The sequence below is a fragment of the Microcaecilia unicolor genome, chromosome 10 (assembly GCF_901765095.1).
Source record: "Microcaecilia unicolor chromosome 10, aMicUni1.1, whole genome shotgun sequence".
In the NCBI taxonomy this organism is placed as follows: Eukaryota; Metazoa; Chordata; class Amphibia; order Gymnophiona; family Siphonopidae; genus Microcaecilia; species Microcaecilia unicolor.
The window spans coordinates 29625630-29648006 of record NC_044040.1 but is presented as its reverse complement, the minus strand read 5'-3'; the positions used below and the strand labels follow the sequence as shown (position 1 = coordinate 29648006).

At 44.5% G+C, this 22377-nt stretch overlaps 1 protein-coding gene across 1 annotated transcript in view; it reads left to right on the top strand.

The window, feature by feature from the left end:
• RELN (reelin) overlaps positions 1-22377 on the top strand; it is a 568089-nt gene that overhangs the window by 322158 nt on the left and 223554 nt on the right. Inside the window, exon 20 of the mRNA XM_030217170.1 lies at positions 5922-6158. Coding sequence (XP_030073030.1) covers positions 5922-6158 — 237 coding nt within the window. The remainder of the gene's footprint in view (positions 1-5921; positions 6159-22377) is intronic.

The following is a 22377-nucleotide window of genomic DNA, read 5'->3' as shown; positions in this document are numbered from 1 at the left end:
CATCCCCACCAGCAAAGTAAAAGAGAATTCAGCAGGCGGCCCAAGCCCACATTTTGGGAGCCAGTTGTTAAAGTAGCCATGGAGGGCCCTACTTTAACAACCGGCTCCAAAAATTCTTAAAAACTTAACAACCGGCTCTTGCGAGCCTGTGAGAGCCTGCTCCAGCACACCACTGCTTACATAGTACCGTGATGACGATCGCCAATTCCGGTATGAGAAATACAGTGTGGTATTGTGTTAGAGTTCATGAGTGACAGAGTTGATAGGTAATCAAAGAGGAACAGTTAAGTTTTGTCCAGTTCTGGTATAAGTTTCATTGTGTTGCAGTGTTCAGGTGTTTAAGTTGGATCGTTATGGTATGCCTTTTTGAACAAGTAGGTTTTTAATGATTTCCAGATGTTTGTTAGGTCTTGCATTGTTTTCATGACGTTTGGTAGTGCATTCCATAGTTGTGTGCTTATGTAGGAGAAGCTGGATGCATAGGTTGATTTATATTTTAGTCCTTTGCAGCTTGGGAAGTGGAGATTTAGGTACGTGCGTGTTGACCTTCTTGTGTTTCTAATTGGTAAGTCTAAGAGGTCTGCCATGTATACCAGGGCCTCACCGTGAATAATTTTATGAACCAGGGTACAGATTTTGAACACAATTCATTCTTTGTTTGGGAGCCAATGCAGTTTTTCTCGTAAGGGTTTGGCACTTTCGAATTTCGTTTTTCCAAATATGAGTCTTGCTGTGGTATTTTGGGCCGTTTGGAGTTTCTTAATGATTTGTTCTTTGCATCCGGCATAGATTGCATTGCAGTAATCTAGGTGACGTGAGTACCATTGATTGTACCAGGCTGCGGAATATTTCCCTCGAGAAGAAAAGTTTTACTCGTATGAGTTTCCACATTGAGTAGAACTTTTTCTTTGTTGTAGTTTTTGCTTGACTTTCTAGCATGAGGTTTCGGTCAATTGTAACGCCGAGAATTTTCAGGCTGTCTGAAACAGTAAGGGTGTAATCTGGGGTGATTATATTGGTGGGTTTATTTGTTTTGTATTGGGATGACAGGATGAGACAGTGTGTTTTTTCTGCATTGAGTTTTAGTTGGAATGCATCCGCCCATGAGTTCATGTTTTGCAGGCTGAGTTTGATTTCATTTGTGATTTCTGTTAGATCATGTTTGAATGGGATGTATATCATAACATCATCTGCGTAGATGTAAGGGTTAAGGCCTTGGTTGGATAGGGATTTGGCTAGTAGGGTCATCATTAGGTTGAAAAGGGTGATCCTTGGGATACTCCACGTTCTGGTTTCCATGGTGGTGATATATTCGAATTTGAAATCACTTGGCATGTTCTTGTGGTTAGGAAACCTTTGATCCAGCTAAGTACACTTCCACTGACCCTGAAGTATTCTAGAATGTTTAGTAGTATTTTATGGTTTACCATGTCGAACGCACTGGACATGTCGAATTGTAGGAGAAGTATGCTTTTGCCAGTTGCAATTTCTTGTTTGAATTTGGTTAGGAGAGTAATTAGTACTGTTTTGGTGCTGTGGTTGGAGCAAAATCCTGATTGTGATTCGTGTAATATTGAGAATTTGTTTAAGTAGTCAGTGAGTTGCTTGGTTATCATGCTTTCCAGCAGTTTGACTATCAGTGGGATAGATGCTACCGGGCGGTAGTTGGTGATTTCATTTTCTTTTTTTTTTTTGTATCTTTAGGTATTGGGGTGAGTAGTATGTTGGCTTTGTCCTTAGGAAAGAGACCATGTTGCAGCATGTAGTTTAGGTGTAATGTGAGGTCTGCTATGAAGCGTTTTGGGGCAGATTTTATTAGGTAGTTGGGGCTTCAGCAAGTTATCTTACTCGGGATCATCTGGTCTTTTTTCAAAACTATCTGGTTTCCCTCACCTGCTAGACCACATTCTCATGTTTGTTTATGCTTCCTCCTTTCCCAGGCCTGTTTGCCCGTAAGGATATCATATCAGATCATAAATTCCTGGACCTCATGATATATGGCCTTTGCCCTTTGACTCTATTCCAGGGTGCATAACTGTGTTTATTATCTACAGGACCAATCAAATACCAAGTCATGGGCAAAAAGAAAAGCTTTATTGGTCAAACTTGATGCAGATCTGTGTTTTGGCTCAGAGGTGCCTGCCTCAGGAGTCAACAAATCTATAAACAATCCAGACTTGTGTAAGTGCCAATGAATACAACCTCATATATATACCATGGGATTCTATATATCGTGCCTTAATTTCTGTGCAGAAATTGAAGTAATCAGTGCTGTCAATTGGATGTTAACAAGCATTGCCATTAATTAAGATTTATGTGCACAAATCACTATAGGCTCTCTTTACTAAGCTGTGTTATAGGCGCATTAGCGTTTTTAATGTGCGTTAACCATGTACATGCCTACAATATCCCTATAGGCACCTACATGGTTAGTGCGTGCTAATTTTAGGGGCATTAAAAATGCTAATGTGCCTTAGTAACAGGGCCCTAAGTGTATTCTGTAAGGTGGTGTGCTTAAATTATAAGTTGCATAGTTGTTAAAGGAGCAGGGCCTTGGTCAGGGCATGGGTGTTTCTAAAATCTATGCACTTTGTTATAGAATACACCCGCTCCCTGCCTAATTTAGGCACCCAGATTTACGCCAAGAGGGGCGTAATCGAACGGGGCGCCCCAGTTTTCCTGAGGGCGTCCTCGCAGGACATCCCCATGAAGAGGTGGGGAAACCCATATTATCGAAACAAGATGGGCGGCCATCTTTCATTTCGATAATGCAGTTGAGGACACCCAAATCTCAACATTTAGGTCGACTGGGGGATTGGGCATCCAAGTGGCAGATGAAGTTCAATGTTGACAAGTGCAAAGTGATGCATGTGGGTAAGAGGAACCACAGGAGGAGTCTGGGGAGGTCATCCCCGATTCCCTTCAGTGATCAGTTTGGGTTACCTTTTTGAGGCTTGGTCGTAAGAAAAAAGGGACCAGGTAAAGTTGTCCAAGTGCTCATCAGGAACTCCCTTCTTTTTTCCATTATCACTCGAGGACACCCATCTGTTAGGCACGCCCCAGTCTTGCCTTTGCTATGCCTCCGACATGTCCCAGGGAACCTTGGTCATCCCCGCAACGGGAAGCAGATGGGGACATCCATAATCGACTTTCGATTATGCCGATTTGGGCGACCCTGAGAGAAGGATGCCCATCTCCCGATTTGTGTCGAAAGATGGGTGCCCTTCTCTTTCGAAAATAAGCCTGCAAGTAAAACATGTCGTAAATGGCCACAACTGAATTTGGTCACGTGGAGAGGCACTCAGCATATTCTATATTCCGTGTGTAAATTTAAGCCTATTCTATAAAATATAGACGTGCTTTAGAGAATATGCCCATCCCAGGCGTATTTTTTTTCCATGCAGAATTATCAGGCTCCGTTTATAGAATCTAGCTCATAATGTACAAGATGCATATGTAACAGCGTCCTTGGTAGTGAAATACCAGGAAGTTGAATGTTATATACTCCCTAGCACATAAACTCCTTTGGATTTCTACTCTTCAAGTGCATTACTCTGCATTTCCTCACATTAAATATTAACTGGCAAAAATTAGTCCATTTTTCTAATTTTTGTTGATCTCTTCTCATATTATGCACTCTCTCCAGAGTGCCCACTCTGTTGCAACTCTTTGTGTCATCCTTAAAAAGGCAAACTACAGTTTAGTACAATGGCAGTGTCAGAAGCCAACAACTTCCTGATATCACAATACCAAGGATGCCGTTACATATGCATTTTGCATATTATACGTATGAGGTTGTATTCATTGGCACTTACATACATCTAGATTGTTTATAGATTTGTTGACCCCTATTGTTGACTCTTGAGGCATCAAGTCTGACTAATAAATCTTTTCCTTTTACCTTTGAGTTGGTTTTTGATTGGTCCTCCCTTACTTTCTTTTTGCAGTCAAAGTTTTTCAACCAGATATTGTAGAAAGCAGTGATCATTGGGCTTGATAAATGTATATACCCAACCAAATAGAAAAAGGTAGAATTAAAAGTTCCTGTCAGTTTCAGTCAACATGTATTAAATTATATTGGGTTCTCTTTATTAGGTTAACTTGCACAACAAAGAGAGGCAGAGGAGCATAGTTATCAATTTGGGCTACTGTTAAGTGGGAGATTAGAGTTGGCTACTGTTAAGATGTGTTATTTTACTGCTAACTCCACTTATTAGTAACTAGGTCTCATTGCATAAAATGTGGCCTTTCTAAAATAGCATGATTTAGTGGTAATATAACCCATTTTAACAGTAGCCCATGTTGATAATTTAGTCTTTTCAGTTATTTCTTTTTAGTATTTATATTAAGCATTTCATTGATCAAGGCAAGTTATGTTCACAATACATTAGATATTTCCCTGTCCTCATAATGCTTACAAACTAAGGGCCCTATTTGGTAAGATGATTTAGTTCTCATCTTTTTCAGTAGTATCCAGTGTGTTTTTACTAGCCAAAAAGGTGCCGGTACCCCACAATTGCCAGGTCCCCTGTATCCAGTCACAGAATCCATGACAAGGCAAAATTGGTGTGTAGAGCCTGAGCTCTTTCATTAAAACTTGGGGTCCATGGGTCAATTTTAGCAGACAATGGAAAAGGTGCTGGTACTCAGTACCCCCAAGTACCCCCTCAAAAAAAGCCCTGGTAGTATCCCAAGGCAAGTTACATTCAGGTTCAATAGATATTTTCTTGTCCTCAGAGGGCTTACAATCTAACTTTGCACCTGAGGCAAAGGAGGGCCAAGTGATTTTGCTGAAGATCACAAAGAATGGCAGTGGAATCTGAACCTTGGTTTCTTTCATTCTCAGCCCACTGCTCTAACCATCAGGCTATTTTTTCACAAAATATAAAAAAAAGAATCTTTAGTAATTAGATCCCTTAGTTTACAACTGAGGCAATGGAATGTGAAGTAGCCTGGCCAAGTTGAAGTTCACAAGAAGAATCAATGAGAAAAGCAGAATTTGAATGCTGGCCTACCCATAGATACCAAGTCACATGCATTAGGCATGTGACACAGTCACTTGCCTGATCTCATGTGCTCACATGCCAAAGCCCCCTTCTCTTACGTATTCATAAGGCAGCTCCGATGTACAGACTGAAGTTGAAGCCAGCCTAATGCAAATGATTTGGTATCTAGGCTGCTAAAGCTTATAATTAGGATGGAGCTTCTCTGCCATCACAATCACAGTCCTTAAGCTTTCCAGTCTTCCCTCCCCACCCCCACACCTACAATTCTTTTTCCACTGTGCTCTCAGCCATAAATTCTAGCTCCTACCCTCCAACCCAAGTTCCCCTGATGCAGTCCCCAAACCCTCTGATCCAAGTTCTTACCTTCACTCGATGCAATCGCCAACCCCCTGACCAAACCCCCACCCTCCAGTTGAAATTCTCACTCCTCCCAGAATTCTGTCCCCAACCTCCAAAAGTTCCCCCCCCCCCCACTACCCCACCCCTTTGGCTATATCTATGTGCCCTAGTGGTCTAGTGGTTGCTGGGCAGGAGAGATCCCCAGTCGCTCCTGCCCTCTGGCACTGCCTGTCAAAATGGCACCCCTAGTGGTTGTCTCATGCTACAATCACTAGGGGGTCATATTTCCATACACAGAAACAGTTTACCATGATTTTCTGCCCATAACGTGACTTGTAATATATCACTATAAGTCGCATTATGCTGCTTTATAGGCATTTGCATGTTTTGCATCTCATTACTATGTAACCCACAGTGACTTAAATATCACTGCAGTAAATTAAGTCAATCTGTGTTAGGTCCCATTAAGTTGCATTAAAGGGCAAATAATACAGCTTAAAGCCCTAATGCAGCTTGATAATTTCTGCCATTAATGTTTAATGTACTTTCAGTAAGATCTTCTGTTTTCTCTTTTAGGATAATATCTGTGGAGCTTCCACAGGATGCCAGACAGTTTGGAATCCAGTTCAGATGGTGGCAGCCATATCACTCTGGCCGGAGTGAAGATGTGTGGGCTATTGATGAGATCATCATGACATCGTTGCTTTTCAACAGCATTAGCCTGGACTTCACCAACCTAGTGGAGGTCACACAGTCTTTGGGATTCTACCTAGGGAATGTTCAACCATACTGTGGTCATGACTGGACCCTCTGGTGAGTCTATTTACTTTATCTGCTGCAGTACCCAAAACAAATAATTCATAGTCTTGCATAACCAAAAACATCTAAAAGTCAATTCTTTCTTTGTTGTTGGTTTAAAATCTGGGCTAGTTACATTCATTTGGGTGTCTTACCTCATGTTTCTACCACCAAGAGCCCTTAGGCATGCAACTAGGAATGAAGGCATTGCCAGAATTTGCCCTGAATTTCCACATACCCATCTTAGTAGAATGCTTGGAATTGCTCTCCAACAACTCCATTCATAGAAACAAATCTTGAAAATATATATAAGAGAAATAATGTATTGTGTACTTACTATAGGATTAAATTCATATTGAGGATGTTTTCATCAGCAAAATGAAAAAAAAAACCCAATAACAACAACAACAAAACAAAACCTCAGCAGGTTGAGCCATTCTCCTTTGCAGAATAACCTATTCAAACCCAATATGTGTATTCAGTCTTAATCAAAATGATAAGACAAAAAAAGAGAAATAGGCAGGGTTCTACAACAGTAGAAGAATATCAGATCCAGAGGATCATAAAAGAAACAATATATTAATATGATATAATAATCAAAGTAGAAGTCATGATAACTTAAATAAAACCAGAAAAATCATACTTCCAAGCTCTTTAACCATAACTGTTTGTAGTTTCTGAGTCTCAGCAAAATCAGATTCAAGCTTTAACAGCACGAGTGGACAAAACTTGGAAGTCGTCCACATTTTTTTTTTCCACTTTCAATTCAACCTCAGACACTTTTTCTGCAGGCTCAAAATTTGGGGACAGAAGGCCGTCCCTAAATCAACAATTAAGTTCCAAACATTATCCAGTCACTTCAGATGGTCTCTCCAATAGAAAAGAAGGAATTGGCATTGCTTCACGCCTAACTTAAGTGCTAGTATTTATTTATTTGTTGCATTTGTATCCCACATTTTCCCACCTCTTTGCAGGCTCAATGTGGCTTACATGGTACCGTAATCAGCGTTGACTGATTCCGGTGTGAACAAATACAAGGTGCAAGTAATATCAAGGTGATATTATGGTAGAGTGAGATACGTGTATGGCAAAGACAGTTGGGGAAGGGCCCTGTTTACTAAGGTGCACTGGCATTTTTAGTGCATGCTAAAAATGAGCATGCGCTAACCGTCTAGATGCCCATAGGAATATTATGGGCATCTACACGGTTAGAGCATACTAAAAATGTTATTGTGCTTTTAGAACGGCTTAGTAAACAGGACCCTTGCAAGTTTTTCTTGACATAAATGAACGCACCTAGTGTTAGGTGCACGCATGGCCAGTGGGCGTATTCTATAAACCAACTAGGCATATTCTATCAATTGCACCTAAATGTAGACATGGTTTATAGAATACATTTAGCTGGAAATATTTTCAGTGTTGATTTTTTTTTAGGCACCATATACAGAATCTACTCCTGTTCGTATTCGGTATTTGCATTCGGCCAAATAATATTTTTCATTATTCGTATTCGGACGAATAGTAAAATATGCTGTTCAGTACAGCACTAATTACTATGCCTTGATCAGAACCCCCCAAAAATAAGCATTGTTTCATCAAAGTTTGAGGTACATTCTTGATCTACGATGGCTTTGATTGTACACTTTACAATGAAAAAGTACAGTTGTGGTAATTGTAGGAAACCTTTGAGAAAATATAAACAATGGTGCCATCCCCACAGGGGACGAGGAATGGCGCTGCAGGGGTTTTATCAACAAGTACATTACAGCAATGTGATTTGACTTTCTGATCATCTGTCACACTAAAGGGGGCTCCTATGTAGGAACAACAGAGAATGTGCTGTGCCAGTGATAATGAGGCTGTTGAAGCAGCATTAACCACTTTAACAAGGAAAAAGAAAGTGCTCACAGCTCATTAAAGCGAAGCAACAAGGACAGACCTCAAACTGTTTGCGGTTCCTTAATCAAGGAGTCGGAAGGAGCAACCCTTCCATAGCAATGTGTTCCTTATTGCTACATTTTCTAATATTCTAATATTCAGAAGGTGCAATCAGTTCAACTTTGTTTAATAGTTGTGGCACTATTTACAATATGTGCAAATTGAATTTTTTGTTTCTTATATGCAAAGATAGCAGCAGCAATCTCTGGTTGGAAAAAAACATACGTTTTTATTTATTTATTTGCACAGTGCACATACACTAAAGCCTTTTTATATAAATTATACGATTAGGTGAGTAGAAGGCATGAACTGTACCCTTTGTTGACCTTATTACTCTCAAGGGAAATTTTTTTTTTTAAGTTATAACAGGCCTGTAGCAAATCACTGGTAGTTAAATTAATTATTGAGGGCTTATCCCAGCTGTGGGTCCATTTGGTTTTCATTTCCTAGCTCATGCCTTTCCATAAGTATGGATTGCTGTGGCACAGAGAGTGTTCTCCTGGGAAAAACTTTGACAATTGCTTTTTCATTAGAAGAGCTAGTCAATATGCTATAAATCATTTTACGACATGTCATCCTGAGCTTATTTTCAGCTGAGGAAAGACTGCCTGTAATTAATGTGTAAGGCATTCATTGTGTACTCCGCTTCTGTGAAACAGAATCTACTGAGGTACAGAATTTGTATAAAGTGTTTAATGAGGGGCTCTGTGCTGAACTAAATTTTTTTTAAAAATCATTTTTATTTGAGACTTTTTAGAAAGGATTTAATGGCTTTCTTGAAACTCTGTAAATAAAATGAACAAAGAAACTAGGCAGCTGAGCTCCAGCAGTTTACATTTCATGGTTCTTAATTTTTAGTGCTGAAGTTTGAAAATAGGAGTCTTACCATAGCCACTGTGGGGAGGGATGTGCCTTCTATTGGTCTTCTCCGCTGATTGGAAATGGGATTTCTGAAGCTAGTCTAAAAATATAAGCTAAAACTCCAAGACTCAATTTTATTTTTACTATATTTTTCTTTAATTGTTTGTTACCTTTCCCCAGAAATTCACATCTACTACAGATACAGCGTTTAGTTTGTCATTCAAAATTTGCTTTTGGAAAATGTGCACAGTGAAAAAGATAAGCATGCTAAATATAGCACATAAGTTTTTATTACACAACACAGTTGCTCCTTTGAGTTCTCACTTCTGGATAAAGCATATTGAGAGAAATTGCAGTCATATTCTATAAATATAATATAGCATTGTGGGCATCTCAAAAACAGATGCCCTGTTGGGAAAAGAGCTGTAGCTAATTAGACCCTAAGGGTCTTTTTTATCAAGCCACACTAGTGGTTCTCATGCAGCAGTGCTGATGGAGCCCACTCAAAGTGAATGGGCTTTGTCGGCATTGCAGCACCGGGAATCACCATCATGGCTTGATACAAGGGGCCCTAAAGGGGTCTTTTACAAAGGTGCAGTAGTGTTTTTAGCTTGTGCTAAATGCTAGAGACTACCATAGGAATATATGAGCATATCTGGCAGTTAGCGCACGCTTATTTTTAGCGTGCACTAAAAACGGTAGCGCGCCTTTATAAAAGGGCACCTAACTTAGGTAAACTACTACTACTACTTATCACCTCTATAGCGCTACAAGGCATATGCAGCACTGTACACCATACACGAAAAGAAAGTCCCTGCTCAAAGAGCTTACAATCCAAATAAGACAGGTAACAGACAGAACAATTAAGAGGTAAGGGAATTAAAGAGGTGGAGTACAGGGCAAGTGAGTAGTGGTTAGGAGTCAAAAGCAGCGTCAAAGAGGTGGGCTTTTAGCCTGGACTTGAAAACAGCCAAAGACGGGGCTAGACGTACAGGCTCGGTAGGGTTACCATACGTCCGGATTTACCCGGACATGTCCTGTTTTGTTCTGGGCTTCCGGACGGATTTGGCCAGCCTGCCCATTTGTCCATATTTCTGGACAAACGGGCTGGCTGGCGGGGGCGGGAGCGGGTGCGGGCGCGGGACTCCCTTCCCCTCCCCTCCCCTCCCCTTACGCTACTATCCCTGGTAGTCTAGAGGTACCTCTTCACTCTTCGGGGCAGGAAAGAAAGAGCCCCCTCTTTCCTGCCCAGAGCGCTGCTGCTAGCTGCCCTGCTGCATCCTGTGTGAGTCCGGCTCTCGGCATTTCAAAATGGCCGCCAAGAGTTGAAGTCTTGCGAGACTGCTTCAACTCTCGGCAGCCATATTGAAACGCCAAGAGCCGGACTCACACAGGATGCAGCAGGGCAGCTAGCAGCAGCGCTCCGGGCAGGAAAGAGGGGGCTCTTTCTTTCCTGCCCTGAGCGAAGAGATACCTCTAGACCACCAGGGATAATAGCATAAGGGGAGGGAAGGTGACAGGGGGGAGGGAAGGTGATGGGGGGAAGAGGGGGCAACCGGGGGCGGGACGATAGCGCGAAAGGGGCGGGGCGATGGCGTGAAAGGGGCGGGGCAAGGGCGTGAAAGGGGCGGGGCAAGTGTTCTCTTTTTATGAGGACAAAAAATGGTAACCCTAAGGCTCGGGAAGTCTATTCCAGGCGTAAGGTGCAGCGAGATAAAAGGAACAGAGTCTGGAATTGGCAGTAGAGGAGAATGGGACAGACAAGAGAGATTTATCTACAGAGCAGAGTACCTGAGGAGGGGGGCGTAGGGAGAGACAAGAGTGGAGAGGTACTGGGGAGCGGTAGAGTGAATGCACTTATAGGTCAGTAAGAGAAGTTTGAATTGAATGCGGAAATGGATAGGGAGCCAGTGAAGTGACTTGAGGAGAGGGCTAATGTGAGCATAGTGACTTTGGCAGAAAATGAGTCGTGCAGCAGAATTTTGGACTGATTGAAGAGGAGAGAGATGGCTAAGTGGGAGGCCGGTGAGAAGCAGGTTGCAATAATCTAGGCAAGACGTGATAAGAGTGTGGATAAGGGTTCTGGTAGAGTGCTCAGAGATGAAGGGACGGATTTTGCTGATGTTATAGAGAAAGAAACGACAGGTTTTGGCAATCTGCTGAATGTGAGCAGAGAAGGAGAGAGAGGAGTCGAAGATGACCCCAAGGTTACGAGCTGATGAGACAGGGAGAATGAGAGTGCCATCCACAGAAATAGAGAAAGGTGGGAGAGGAGAGGTGGGTTTAGGGGGAAAGATGAGAAGCTCGGTTTTGGCCATGTTAAGTTTCAGATGACGTTGAGACATCCAGGCAGCGATATCAGATAAACCTTGTACTATCTCTGTATGTGGTAGGCACACTAACAAAATATATTTGAATTCCTGGAAATACTTCTTGTGGAACCATACAGAAGCACAAGATATTTGAAATTATGCATTTTGAAATTTTGGAATTCATTGCCAGAGAATGTAGTAAAAGCAGTTAGCTTAGCAGGGTTTTATAAAAGATTTCGATAATTTCCTAAAAGAAAATTCCATAAGCCATTATTAAGATGGACATGGAAAACTCCACTGCTTATTTCTAGGATAAACAAAAAAACTATATGGCTTGACTTACTCCTAATATAATATAGGCTACTACAATGTATAGAAAGAGGAGAAAGTCATTCAGAATATTTGCAATTAGTATCCAGGCACTGTCGGGGCTTCTACACACTTCAATCTGAATAAGGGAGTTTATATGCTCCGCAAGTTAAGTGTCTTTTGCATATATTTATACATATCTGTACTCTTTAGCATGTTAAATTTAATGAATTGCAACTCTAGGGTGGAGGTGGTTTCAGTCGATTATTAAATCTATGCACGTCAATAGAGTCACCAAGGGAGTGATGTGAATATTCGTGCAATAAATATATGAGACTCCACCTGGATACTAATTGCAAATATTCTGAATGACTTTCTCCTCTTTCTATACATTGTAGTATTTCTAGGATAAGCAGCATAAAATCTTTTTTAATCTTTTGGGATATTGCCAGGTATATGTGACCTGGATTAGCCACTGTTGGAAACAGGATACTGGGCTTGATGGACTTTTGGTCTGTCCCAGTATGGCAACACTTATATTCTTATATATATTATTGATGGCACTATAAGTATTTTATAAAAGCCTCAGTGCTTGCCAAGTCTTCATAAATGTTGGCCTAATTTTAGATGGATGACCTTACACATCTGTTTTCCCACCTACAAAACCTGTACAAAGTTATCCTCTAAAATGGCAATTCTATAAGCTGCAATCCAAAGTTATGCACCAAATATGCACATAGGTTAGAGAATACTAGCACTTACACGCATCATTAGTACCAACAATTGGCTTTTATGCGCATAATTGCCGACACCCCCCCGCCGCCGCCAGCACCACCACCAACAACTTTGATCCCCCCCCCACCGATGACCCTCTTGACCCCCACCCCCCCGCCCGCCCGCCCGCCGTCGCCTACCTTTGCTGGCAGGGGACCCCAACCCCTTGCGAACTGCAGGGCTTCGTTCTGTTTCTGTGAGTCTGACATCCTGCACGTTGTACGTCAGACTCAGAAACAAAACAAAGGAAGAAGACCGGCTGGCGGGGGTTGGGGTCCCCCGCCAGCAAAGGTAGCAGACAGCAACAGCATGTTGACGGCGAGAGTGGGGGTTGAGAGGGTCATTGGCAGGGGGGTCCAGGGCCAAATCTAGGGGGCCCAGGCCCCCGTGGCCCCATAGTAGCTACGCCCCTGTCAAAAACACTTGCCGACTCTAGCACAGGCCCCCTTTTGTCCCAGCTTGGTAAAAGGGCCCCCAAGTGAAGCAAACAACTTAAAGAATACTATCATTTGCGTGTTTTTGCATGATGCACTTAGGCATGCCAACTTACACCAGCCATTGACCCGTTGTAAGTTGGCATGCCTACATTCTGGCACATCAATTCAGCTTTGTGCTAGTATTATTTATAGACCTAGGCATGTACAGAAAGATAATAACCCATCTCCTGAAACTGGGCATCTGTGATGCTCATCTACCTGTGAAAACCAGAAGCTGTTGGGTTTTGCAGGAGGAGGAGTTGTTTTTCTTTTTTATTATTATTACTAGTAAAAAAGGCCCGTTTCTGACACAAATGAAACGGTAGCTAGCACGGTTTTCCTTGGCTCCCCTGCAGTCACCTATGTCCAGCGACCCTCCTCTCCCCCTGCAGCCACCCATGTCCAGCGACCCTCCTCTCTCCCCTGCCCCCCTGCAGCCACCCATGTCCAGCAACCCTCCTCTCTCCCCTGCCCCCCCCCTGCAGCCACCCATGTCCAGCGACCCTCCTCTCTCCCCAGCCCCCCCTGCAGCCACCCATGTCCAACAACCCTCCTCTCTCCCCTGCCCCCCCTGCAGCCACCCATGTCCAGCGACCCTCCTCTCTCCCCTACCCCCCTCCAGCCACCCATGTCCAACGACCCTCCTCTGGGCATGGATCAGCTGTGAGGCATGGTTTTTTTCCCCCCGGGTTCTGAAGTTGACATCATAATGGCTACTGTGATGTCAGCCTGATCTACGGAGCCGTCCTGACCAACTCGGAATAAGCCACGGTCCCAGGCAGCAAGTCAGAACGTTGGAGGTGAGAATTATTATATAGGATTATTTTGTTTTAATCTAGCAAAACATTACTCCTTTCATGCAGCCTCTGGAACCAGATAACATTGCTTTTGCATAGAATCTCAGTTCTAAAGAACTGTTCATCAACTTCCCTTGGCGCATTTTGATAAATTATTGTAGTTGTAGTTACTGTTGGAAACTTCATGAGTTTCCAACCAAATACTCTGCATCTCATCAGGGAGACATTCTGGCCAATGTATTATTAAAGCACATTTCCAGTTGCTTTAGAAGTCCAATCTTCAATACCCTGCAGCTTCCAGTAAATTAAGTGCATCCTCTGATGTGCAGTTTATGAGCTAGATTCTCTAATTCAAGAGGATATTCTGAAGACTTCCAAAGTTATTGATGCCTCCTTGCAGAAATATCAAGAGAAAAATGTGCAAACATACCCTGCACATATTCTATTATTCAAAAGGCAGACTACAAAAAAGTGAAAACAGAGTGCATGAATATTCTACGATAAGAGTAAAAATGTTGCACTTAACTACAAGTATTTTGTATGCAACGAACAGACTTCAGAGGTCATAAAATATAAGTGTTGCATAAAGGCCAATTTATGCATATAAAAAGGCTTTTATAAAATATTCTCATGGGTTATGTACATAAAATTACTTCTTTTGAAATGTTCAAGTGTACAGCGCTGTGTACGTCTAGTAGCACTATAGAAATTATAAGTAGTAGTAGTAAGGCATGTACTTTTATGTGACCCACAAGTAGGTGTGCTGAGGGGCAGAGTTTGGGAGGAGCACGGCAGGGCCGCCGAGAGACTGGGCTGGGCCCGGGACAAGGCTGCCCCTGGGCCCCCCCCCCTCACCCCCACTGCCGGGCCCTTGCACTATATGTAGATCCTTCAAGAGGTAGTGTGTCATGATTTAGGCTCTACACCTTTTCTGATGTTTTGGTGCCACCTCAGTAAAGCCAAAACACAATCTCTCCACTGCAAAACACTATACACAAACTTGTGCAAAAACCCACTCATAAACTTACCAAACCATAACCACTCATCAATACAACATACAACCACTTCAGATCCCTCATCCTGTAATCAATTGTCCCACTGTCTCCTCCTAATGTTTCTATGTTGATGTCCCATTGTTTCATTCCTAATGATAATCGAATCTCTCACACAACTCTGCACAACGTATTCCATATTCAAGTTGTTACAAATGTATTTCTACTACTCATATCTTATTGTAAGCCACACTGAGCCCGCAAAGAGGTGGGAAAATGTGGGATACAAATGCAATAAATAAATAAATAAATAAATAAATAAATAACAGCATAACAGCACTAATTCCAAGGACAGGACGAACTACAACCTTATGCGTGGAAAGGCAGCACTATAATTACACCGGGCTCTAAAACACCAGTACACAACCTAATGAAAAACAAAACAAAAAGGGCTGCAAATACTACACACTAGCAGAATACTGTACCTTGATCACACATGAAAAACACATGGCAACAGATATGACATAAGGAACTAGAAATAAAAAAATATGAAGGCAAAATACTGAACTAGAAAGTTACCTCAAGAAGTCAGACTCAGCATGCAGCAATACTAGAAAAATTGAAACTTGCATGAAAAATATCACAGATACACATTTCCAAAAGCTGACATATTCCAATTAATAAATTCTGAATAAAATACTTTTTTCTACCTTTGTTGTCTGATCATAGTTTTTCTATTCGCTTTGGTCCCATCTTCTGTTTTATGCAGTGTCTTCTTTCCATTTGATATTTTTTCTCTCACCATCCTCCTGTGTCCTTATGCGTCCTGTCTACCATCTGTAGCCCTGTCCCTATCCTTCCTCAAGTTTCGGCATCTGTCCTGAAAGTGTTCCGATCCAGCCCTTAAATTGAGCATTTCTCCTCACTCTCCTCCCCTCCATCCATGTGCATGTATTTCCTGTCTTCCCTCCCCTCCATCCATATCCAGCATTTCTCCTCTCTTCCTTTTCCCTCCATCCGTGTGCATCTCCTTCCTTTGTCTTTCCTTCCCTTCATCCTTGTCCATCATTTCTTCTCTCTTCCCTGCCCTCCACTCCATAAGTACATAAGTACATAAGTAGTGCCATACTGGGAAAGACCAAAGGTCCATCTAGCCCAGCATCCTGTCACCGACAGTGGCCAATCCAGGTCAAGGGCACCTGGCACGCTCCCCAAACGTAAAAACATTCCAGACAAGTTATACCTAAAAATGCGGAATTTTTCCAAGTCCATTTAATAGCGGTCTATGGACTTGTCCTTTAGGAATCTATCTAACCCCTTTTTAAACTCCGTCAAGCTAACCGCCCGTACCACGTTCTCCGGCAACGATTTCCAGAGTCTAATTACACGTTGGGTGAAGAAAAATTTTCTCCGATTCGTTTTAAATTTACCACACTGTAGCTTCAACTCATGCCCTCTAGTCCTAGTATTTTTGGATAGCGTGAACAGTCGCTTCACATCCACCCGATCCATTCCACTCATTATTTTAGACACTTCTATCATATCTCCCCTCAGCCGTCTCTTCTCCAAGCTGAAAAGCCCTAGCCTTCTCAGCCTCTCTTCATAGGAAAGTCGTCCCATCCCCACTATCATTTTCGTTGCCCTTCGCTGTACCTTTTAAAATTCTACTATATCTTTTTTGAGATACGGAGACCAGTACTGAACACAATACTCCAGGTGCGGTCGCACCATGGAGCGATACAACGGCATTATAACATCCGCACACCTGGACTCCATACCCTTCCTAATAACACCCAACATTCTATTCGCTTTCTCCTCTCTTCCCTTCCCTCCATCCATGTGCATCTCCTTCCTGACTTCCCTCCCCTCCATCTATCCATGTCCAGCAACTCCTCATTCTCTCCTGGCCTCTCCTCCATCCAACCATATCCAGTAAATTTCCTCTCTCCCCTGCCCCCTCCAATCATCCATCCATGTTCAGCAGTTCTCCTCTCCCCTCTGCCCTGCCCAGCAATCTCTTCTCTCTCCCCCCCTGCCCTCTTGTTTAGCGATCTCTTCTCTCTCCTCCCTGCCCTCTTGTCCAGCAATCTCTTCTCTCTCCCCCTGCCCTCTTGTCCAGCAATCTCTTCTCTCTCCCCCCTGCTCTCTTGTCCAGCAATCTCTTTTCTCTTTTCTCTCCCCCTGCCCTCTTGTCCAGCAATCTCTTCTCTCTCCCCCTGCCCTCTTGTCCAGCAATCTTTTCTCTCTCCCCCCTGCCCTGCCCTCCTGTCCAGCAATCTCTTCTTTCTCCCCCCTCTGACATCCAAGGCCTGCCCCCCCTCTGAGATCCAAGGCCTCCCCCCTCCCTCCAAGATCCAAGGCCCTTCTACTACTGCTTATCATTTCTATAGCGCTACTAAACTCCCTCCCTCCCTCCCTCCCTCCCAGATCCAAGGCCCCCCTCTCCTTTCGTCCATCCGACTGAATTCCAAGGCCCCCCTCCGTCCCTCCCTCCGAATTGCAAAAGCGATCTTGTTCTTACTTCGTTGGGGGTTGGCGAGAGCAGCATGCAGAAGAGAACGCAGGGAAAAGCGTGCAGGCTCCCGCTTCAGCCTTCCCTCGTTGTCTGTGGTCCCGCCCTCAAAGGCGGGACCAGAGCTGAGAGACAGACAATGAGGGAAGGCTGAAGCGGGAGCCTGCACGCTTTTCACTGCATCTGCGTGCTGCTCTCGCCGTAACCCCCAACGAAGTAAGAACAAGATCGCTTTTGCAATTCGGAGGGAGGGACGGAGGGCGGGCCCTGGGAGTCGGACGGAGGGAGGGAGGGACCTAGGAGTCGGACGGAGGGGCAAGCACCCACGGACTCGGCGCCGGGCCCCCCTGGAGGCCCGGGCCCGGGGACTTTTGTCCCCCCTGTTCCCCCCTGTTCCCCCCTCTCGGCGGCCCTGGAGCACGGGTGGAGTCACAATTTCCTCTCATATTTTATAAAATTACTAGTAAAAAAGGCCCATTTCTGACACAAATGAAACGGGCGCTAGCAAGGTTTTCCTTGGCTCCCCTGCAGCCACCCATGTCCAGCGACCCTCCTCTCCCCCTGCAGCCACCCATGTCCAGCGACCCTCCTCTCTCCCTTGCCCCCCTCCTGCCACCCATGTCCAGTGACCCTCCTCTCTCCTCTGCCCCCCTCCAGCCACCCATGTCCAGGGACCCCCTGCCCCCCCAGCCACCCATGTCTAGCGACCCTCCTCTCACCCATGCCCCCCTCCAGCCACCCATGTCCAGCGACCCTCCTCTCTTCCCTTCCCCCCTCCAGCCACCCATGTCCAGCGACCCTCCTCTAGACATGGATCAGCTGTGAGGCATGTTTTTTTTCCCCTGGTTTCTGAAGTTGACATCATAATGGCTACGGTGATGTCAGCCTGATCTACGGAGCCTAGCAGACCAACTCGGAATGAGCCACGGTCCCAGGCAAGTCAGAACGTTGGAGGTGAGGGTGCGTCATAATGGGTCTAGTGACATCAGCTAGGGCTTCGGAGCCCATCTGTGAAGAAAGTTACGGACACAGGCAGGCAGACGCATAGAATGTCGGAAGTGAGAATTATTAGTCACTAGTAAAAAAGGCCCATTTCTGAAACCAATGAAACGGGTGCTAGCCAGGAGTTCCTCATAGTGTGTATGTTTGAGTGACTGTGTGTGTGAGAGTGACTGTGTGTGAGAGAGAGATTGAGACTGGGTGCTTGTGTATCTGTGAGTGAGTACGTGTGTTTCCGAATGACTGTGTGCGAGTGCGTGTGTGGGTGAAAGTGTGATTGTGTGAGAGAGAGTGTGTTTGACAGAGATAGAGTGTGTTCCCCCCCTTCTCCCTTCCCCCTCCTTCTCTTCTCTTTCCCTTTGCCCTCCCCCCTCCTCTTCCTCCCTCCTTTGGTGATTTTTTGTATGATGTGAGTGGGCGGTGGTGGTAGGGGGTGGTGTGTGTGGAGGTTGTTATGGTTTGTGTATGATGTTTGGGGGTGTGGGGAGTGTAGGGGCATCTGTGTGGCAGAGTCTGGGCACTCACTTGTATAAACTTTTTGTCTGCTGAAAGAATTTGGTCCGTTTTTTTCTGCACCACACCGTTCTTCCCTGTTTCTTTTAAAAGTAATGGTTGAGTATCGGCTGTCAGTGTTTGAAATGACAGCTGGTGCTTTGCGCGTGCGGCAAGACACAGTGTGCTTAGTCGATGCGCATGCGCGTTTGGTGTGGGCACGCGAGACGTTGACAGCGAGAGGCAGGTTTGTTTTGTGAACGCGGATCATTTTGTGCGAGAGACAGGGTATGCGTTGCGCTGGCGCGGTTGTTGTGGGTTCGCGAGTGTAGAGTTTTTTTTTTAAAGCCTTTTCGCAATTCTTTTATTCTGATTTACCCACCCTTGACGTCATTAAGTTTTGACGCGAGGGCGGTGCTTACTGAGATGGAAGCTCGAGCGGTGTGATTCTTTTATTCCGATTTACCCGCCCTCGACGTCATGACGTTTTGACGCGAGGGCGGAGCTTACTGAGATGGAGCCTGAACTTCAGAAGCTTCAAACCCTTCACTGAAGCCACGGAGTCAGCTTCAGAACATTGAGAGTGCTTTTTATTATATAGGATTTATTTATTACATTTGTATCCCACATTTTCCCACCTACTTGCAGGTTCAATGTGGCTTACATGGTACCGTAAAGGCGACTATCAATTCCGGTATGAACAAATACAAAGTGATGTAGTGGTAGGATAAAGTTCATATGTAGCAGCTACATTAGGGAATCGTAGAGGGGGAGAGTTACTTTGCATCTGGTACTAGCTTTGGTTTCATTGTGTTGCAGTTGTTCAAGCATTTAAGTTGGGTCGGTGGGGTATGCCTTTTTGGACAGGCTGGTTTTTAGTAATCTCCGGAAGTTTAGGTGGTCATACGTTGTATACACGGCCTTAGGTAATGTGTTCCATATTTGTTTGCTTATGTAAGAGAAGCTGGATGTATAAGTTGATTTGTATTTGAGTCCATTGCAGCTTGGGTAAAGGAGATTTAGGTATGTTCGTGTTGATCTAGTCGCATTTCTAGGTAGTAGGTCTATGAAGTCTGTCATGTATCATGGCGCTGCGCCGTAGATAATTGTATGAACCATAGTGCAGATTTTGAACGTGATTCGTTCTTTGATTGGGAGCCAGTGCAGTTGTTCTCGTAGGGGTTTGGCGCTTTCAAACCGTGTTTTTCCATTATATAGGACTAGTAAAAAAAAAGGCCCGTTTCTGACACAAATGAAATGGGCGCTAGCAAGATTTTCCTCGGCTCCCCTGCAGCCACCCATGTCCAGCGACCCTCCTCTCCCCCTGTACCCACTGCAGCCACCCATGTCCAGCGAACCTCCTCTCTCCCCTGCCCTCCTCCAGCCACCAATGTCCAGTGACCCTCCTCTCTCCTCTGCCCCCCCTCCAGCCACCCATGTCCAGCGACCCCCTGCCCCCCTCCAGCCACCCATGTCCAGCGACCCTCCTCTCTCCCCTACCCCCCTCCAGCCACCCATGTCCAGCGACCCTCCCCTGCCCCCCTCCAGCCACCCATGTCCAGCGACCATCCTCTGGACATGGATGAGCTGTGAGGCATGTTTTATTTTTCCCCCGGGTTCTGAAGTTGACATCATAATGGCTACGATGATGTCAGCCTGATCTACGGAGCCTAGCAGACCAACTCGGAACGAGCCACGGTCCCAGGCAAGTCAGAACATTGGAGGTGAGAATTATTATATAGGATGCGTCATAATGGGTCTAGTGACATCAGCTAGGGCTTCGGAGCCCATCTGTGAAGAAAGTTACGGACACAGGCAGGCAGACGCATAGAATGTTGGAGGTGAGAATCAAACATAAAAGCGGCAAGTGACCGACTCACCTGCAAATGCGCAGTAGAGTCGGAACGCTGAGAGTGTAGAAGTCCAAGCCCCGCCTCCACCAGCAGTACAGCCCAATAGGGAGGAGGGCTTGGACATGGGCGTAGAAATCGGAGGAGGAGGGAGCAGGGAGGGAAGGAGGGGCGGAACTGAGGGAAACCGATGCTAGGGGGAGGGCAGGGGAGAGAGCAGGGTTGGTGGACGGGGGGGGGGGGGGGGGAGGCCATAGGAAATCCAAAAACTAGCCCGTTGTTATGGGCTTAACGGCTAGTTATTATATAGGATATGCATACTCACACACTTTAGGCACTAATAGTTATGCCTACTCTGCCTGTTTACCCCTAGTATTTTATAAAGGTGCACAGGTATCTTTATAAAATAGGCTAAAAATAGGTGCCTATATGGCCTTCATAAATAGGCAACCTGTTATAACTATCTCCCATCAGGCCAATATTCAAAGGGCTTAGGGGCCATTTTACTAAGCTGCATTAGACATTAACATATGCCTAATGCAGCAAAAATAGACTAATGCAGGACACACTGAAGCATTACGGGGTGAATTCTATATATGGCACCGAACAAAGTGCTATTCTATAAGCCACGCTTAAAATTAGGGGGTCCTTATACAAAACCACGCTGAAAAATGGCTTTGGCCGCGCATCAATCCATTTTTTAGCGCGCCTGTAAAAAAGGCCTTTTTAAAATTTTTGCCAAAAATGGACGTGCGGCAAAATGAAAATTTCCACACATACATTTTGGGTCTGAGACCTTACCACCATTCATTGACCTAGCGGTAAAGACTCACACAGTAACCAGGTGGTAATGGCCTACATGTGTCAAATGCCATTTGGCACGCATCCATTACGTGCGCCCGAAAATAAAAAATATTTTTCAGACGTGCGTATAGGATGCACACCAAAAATGAAATTACCACAAGAGCCATGCGGTAGTCGGGCAGTAACTCCTTTTTGGCATGTGTTGGGCGCGCATAGACGCTTAGGCAGCTTAGTAAAAGGGCCTTTAGGTGAGGTTTATAGAATAGCGCTTATGCCAGGAATCATGCCTAATTTAAGGTGCATATAGGGTACCCAGATAGCTATCCAGTTAACTTAGGACAGCAGAAACATCAGTGGTACCTGGGTAACTCCTGGCAGCCACCCCAGACCCAGATATTCAGTGCTGGTACCCAGATTAGGGACTGCTTCTGAATATTTGGGTCTAATTCAGCCAGTGGTGGCCAGTTGCTGGCTGAAAATTGCTCCTATAATTGCTAAACCATAAGCAAAAATTGGCACCTTGCTGCATATTCTGAAGCTGCTGAGAGATGGCACTCTTTTTCTTCAAATGTAGTTTTTTAAAACTTGTGCTCCAACTGTACCTGTCAGCAACTATACATGTATTTTAAAAAGGCTCCACGTTCCTACTTCAACGTTCTAAGCAAAACGGGACTTCGCATCTAGAACAAATGAATGTCAGGCCTAAGTTTAGGGAAAGGAAGAAGAAGGATTGCAGAAGGTCTTCCAGCACGAGATACTGACACAAGAACATTTATTTAAATGTTTATTGAACCAATAAGTAAGAACAAACAGCTAGGACCCGACACAGGGCAGTGTTTCGGCGTAATCACCTGCCTCAGGGGTGTGTTGATATGTCACACATGGGTTGCTGCCATTCTAGTCAAAAAACAGCAGTGACTGCTCCACGTAGGCCTCAATGCGAGGTTGATTGCTTGTGTATTAAGTGCCAAAGTACAGTGTTTCTCATCGCTGGTGTGCAGAACAGCTGCCCATGGTATTTCAACGGGAAAACTAAATGAGGCCTGAGTTTAGGAGTATAGCTTCTTAAATTTAGTTGAATTGTCAACTGAAAACATGGGACAATTTAGGCACCTACT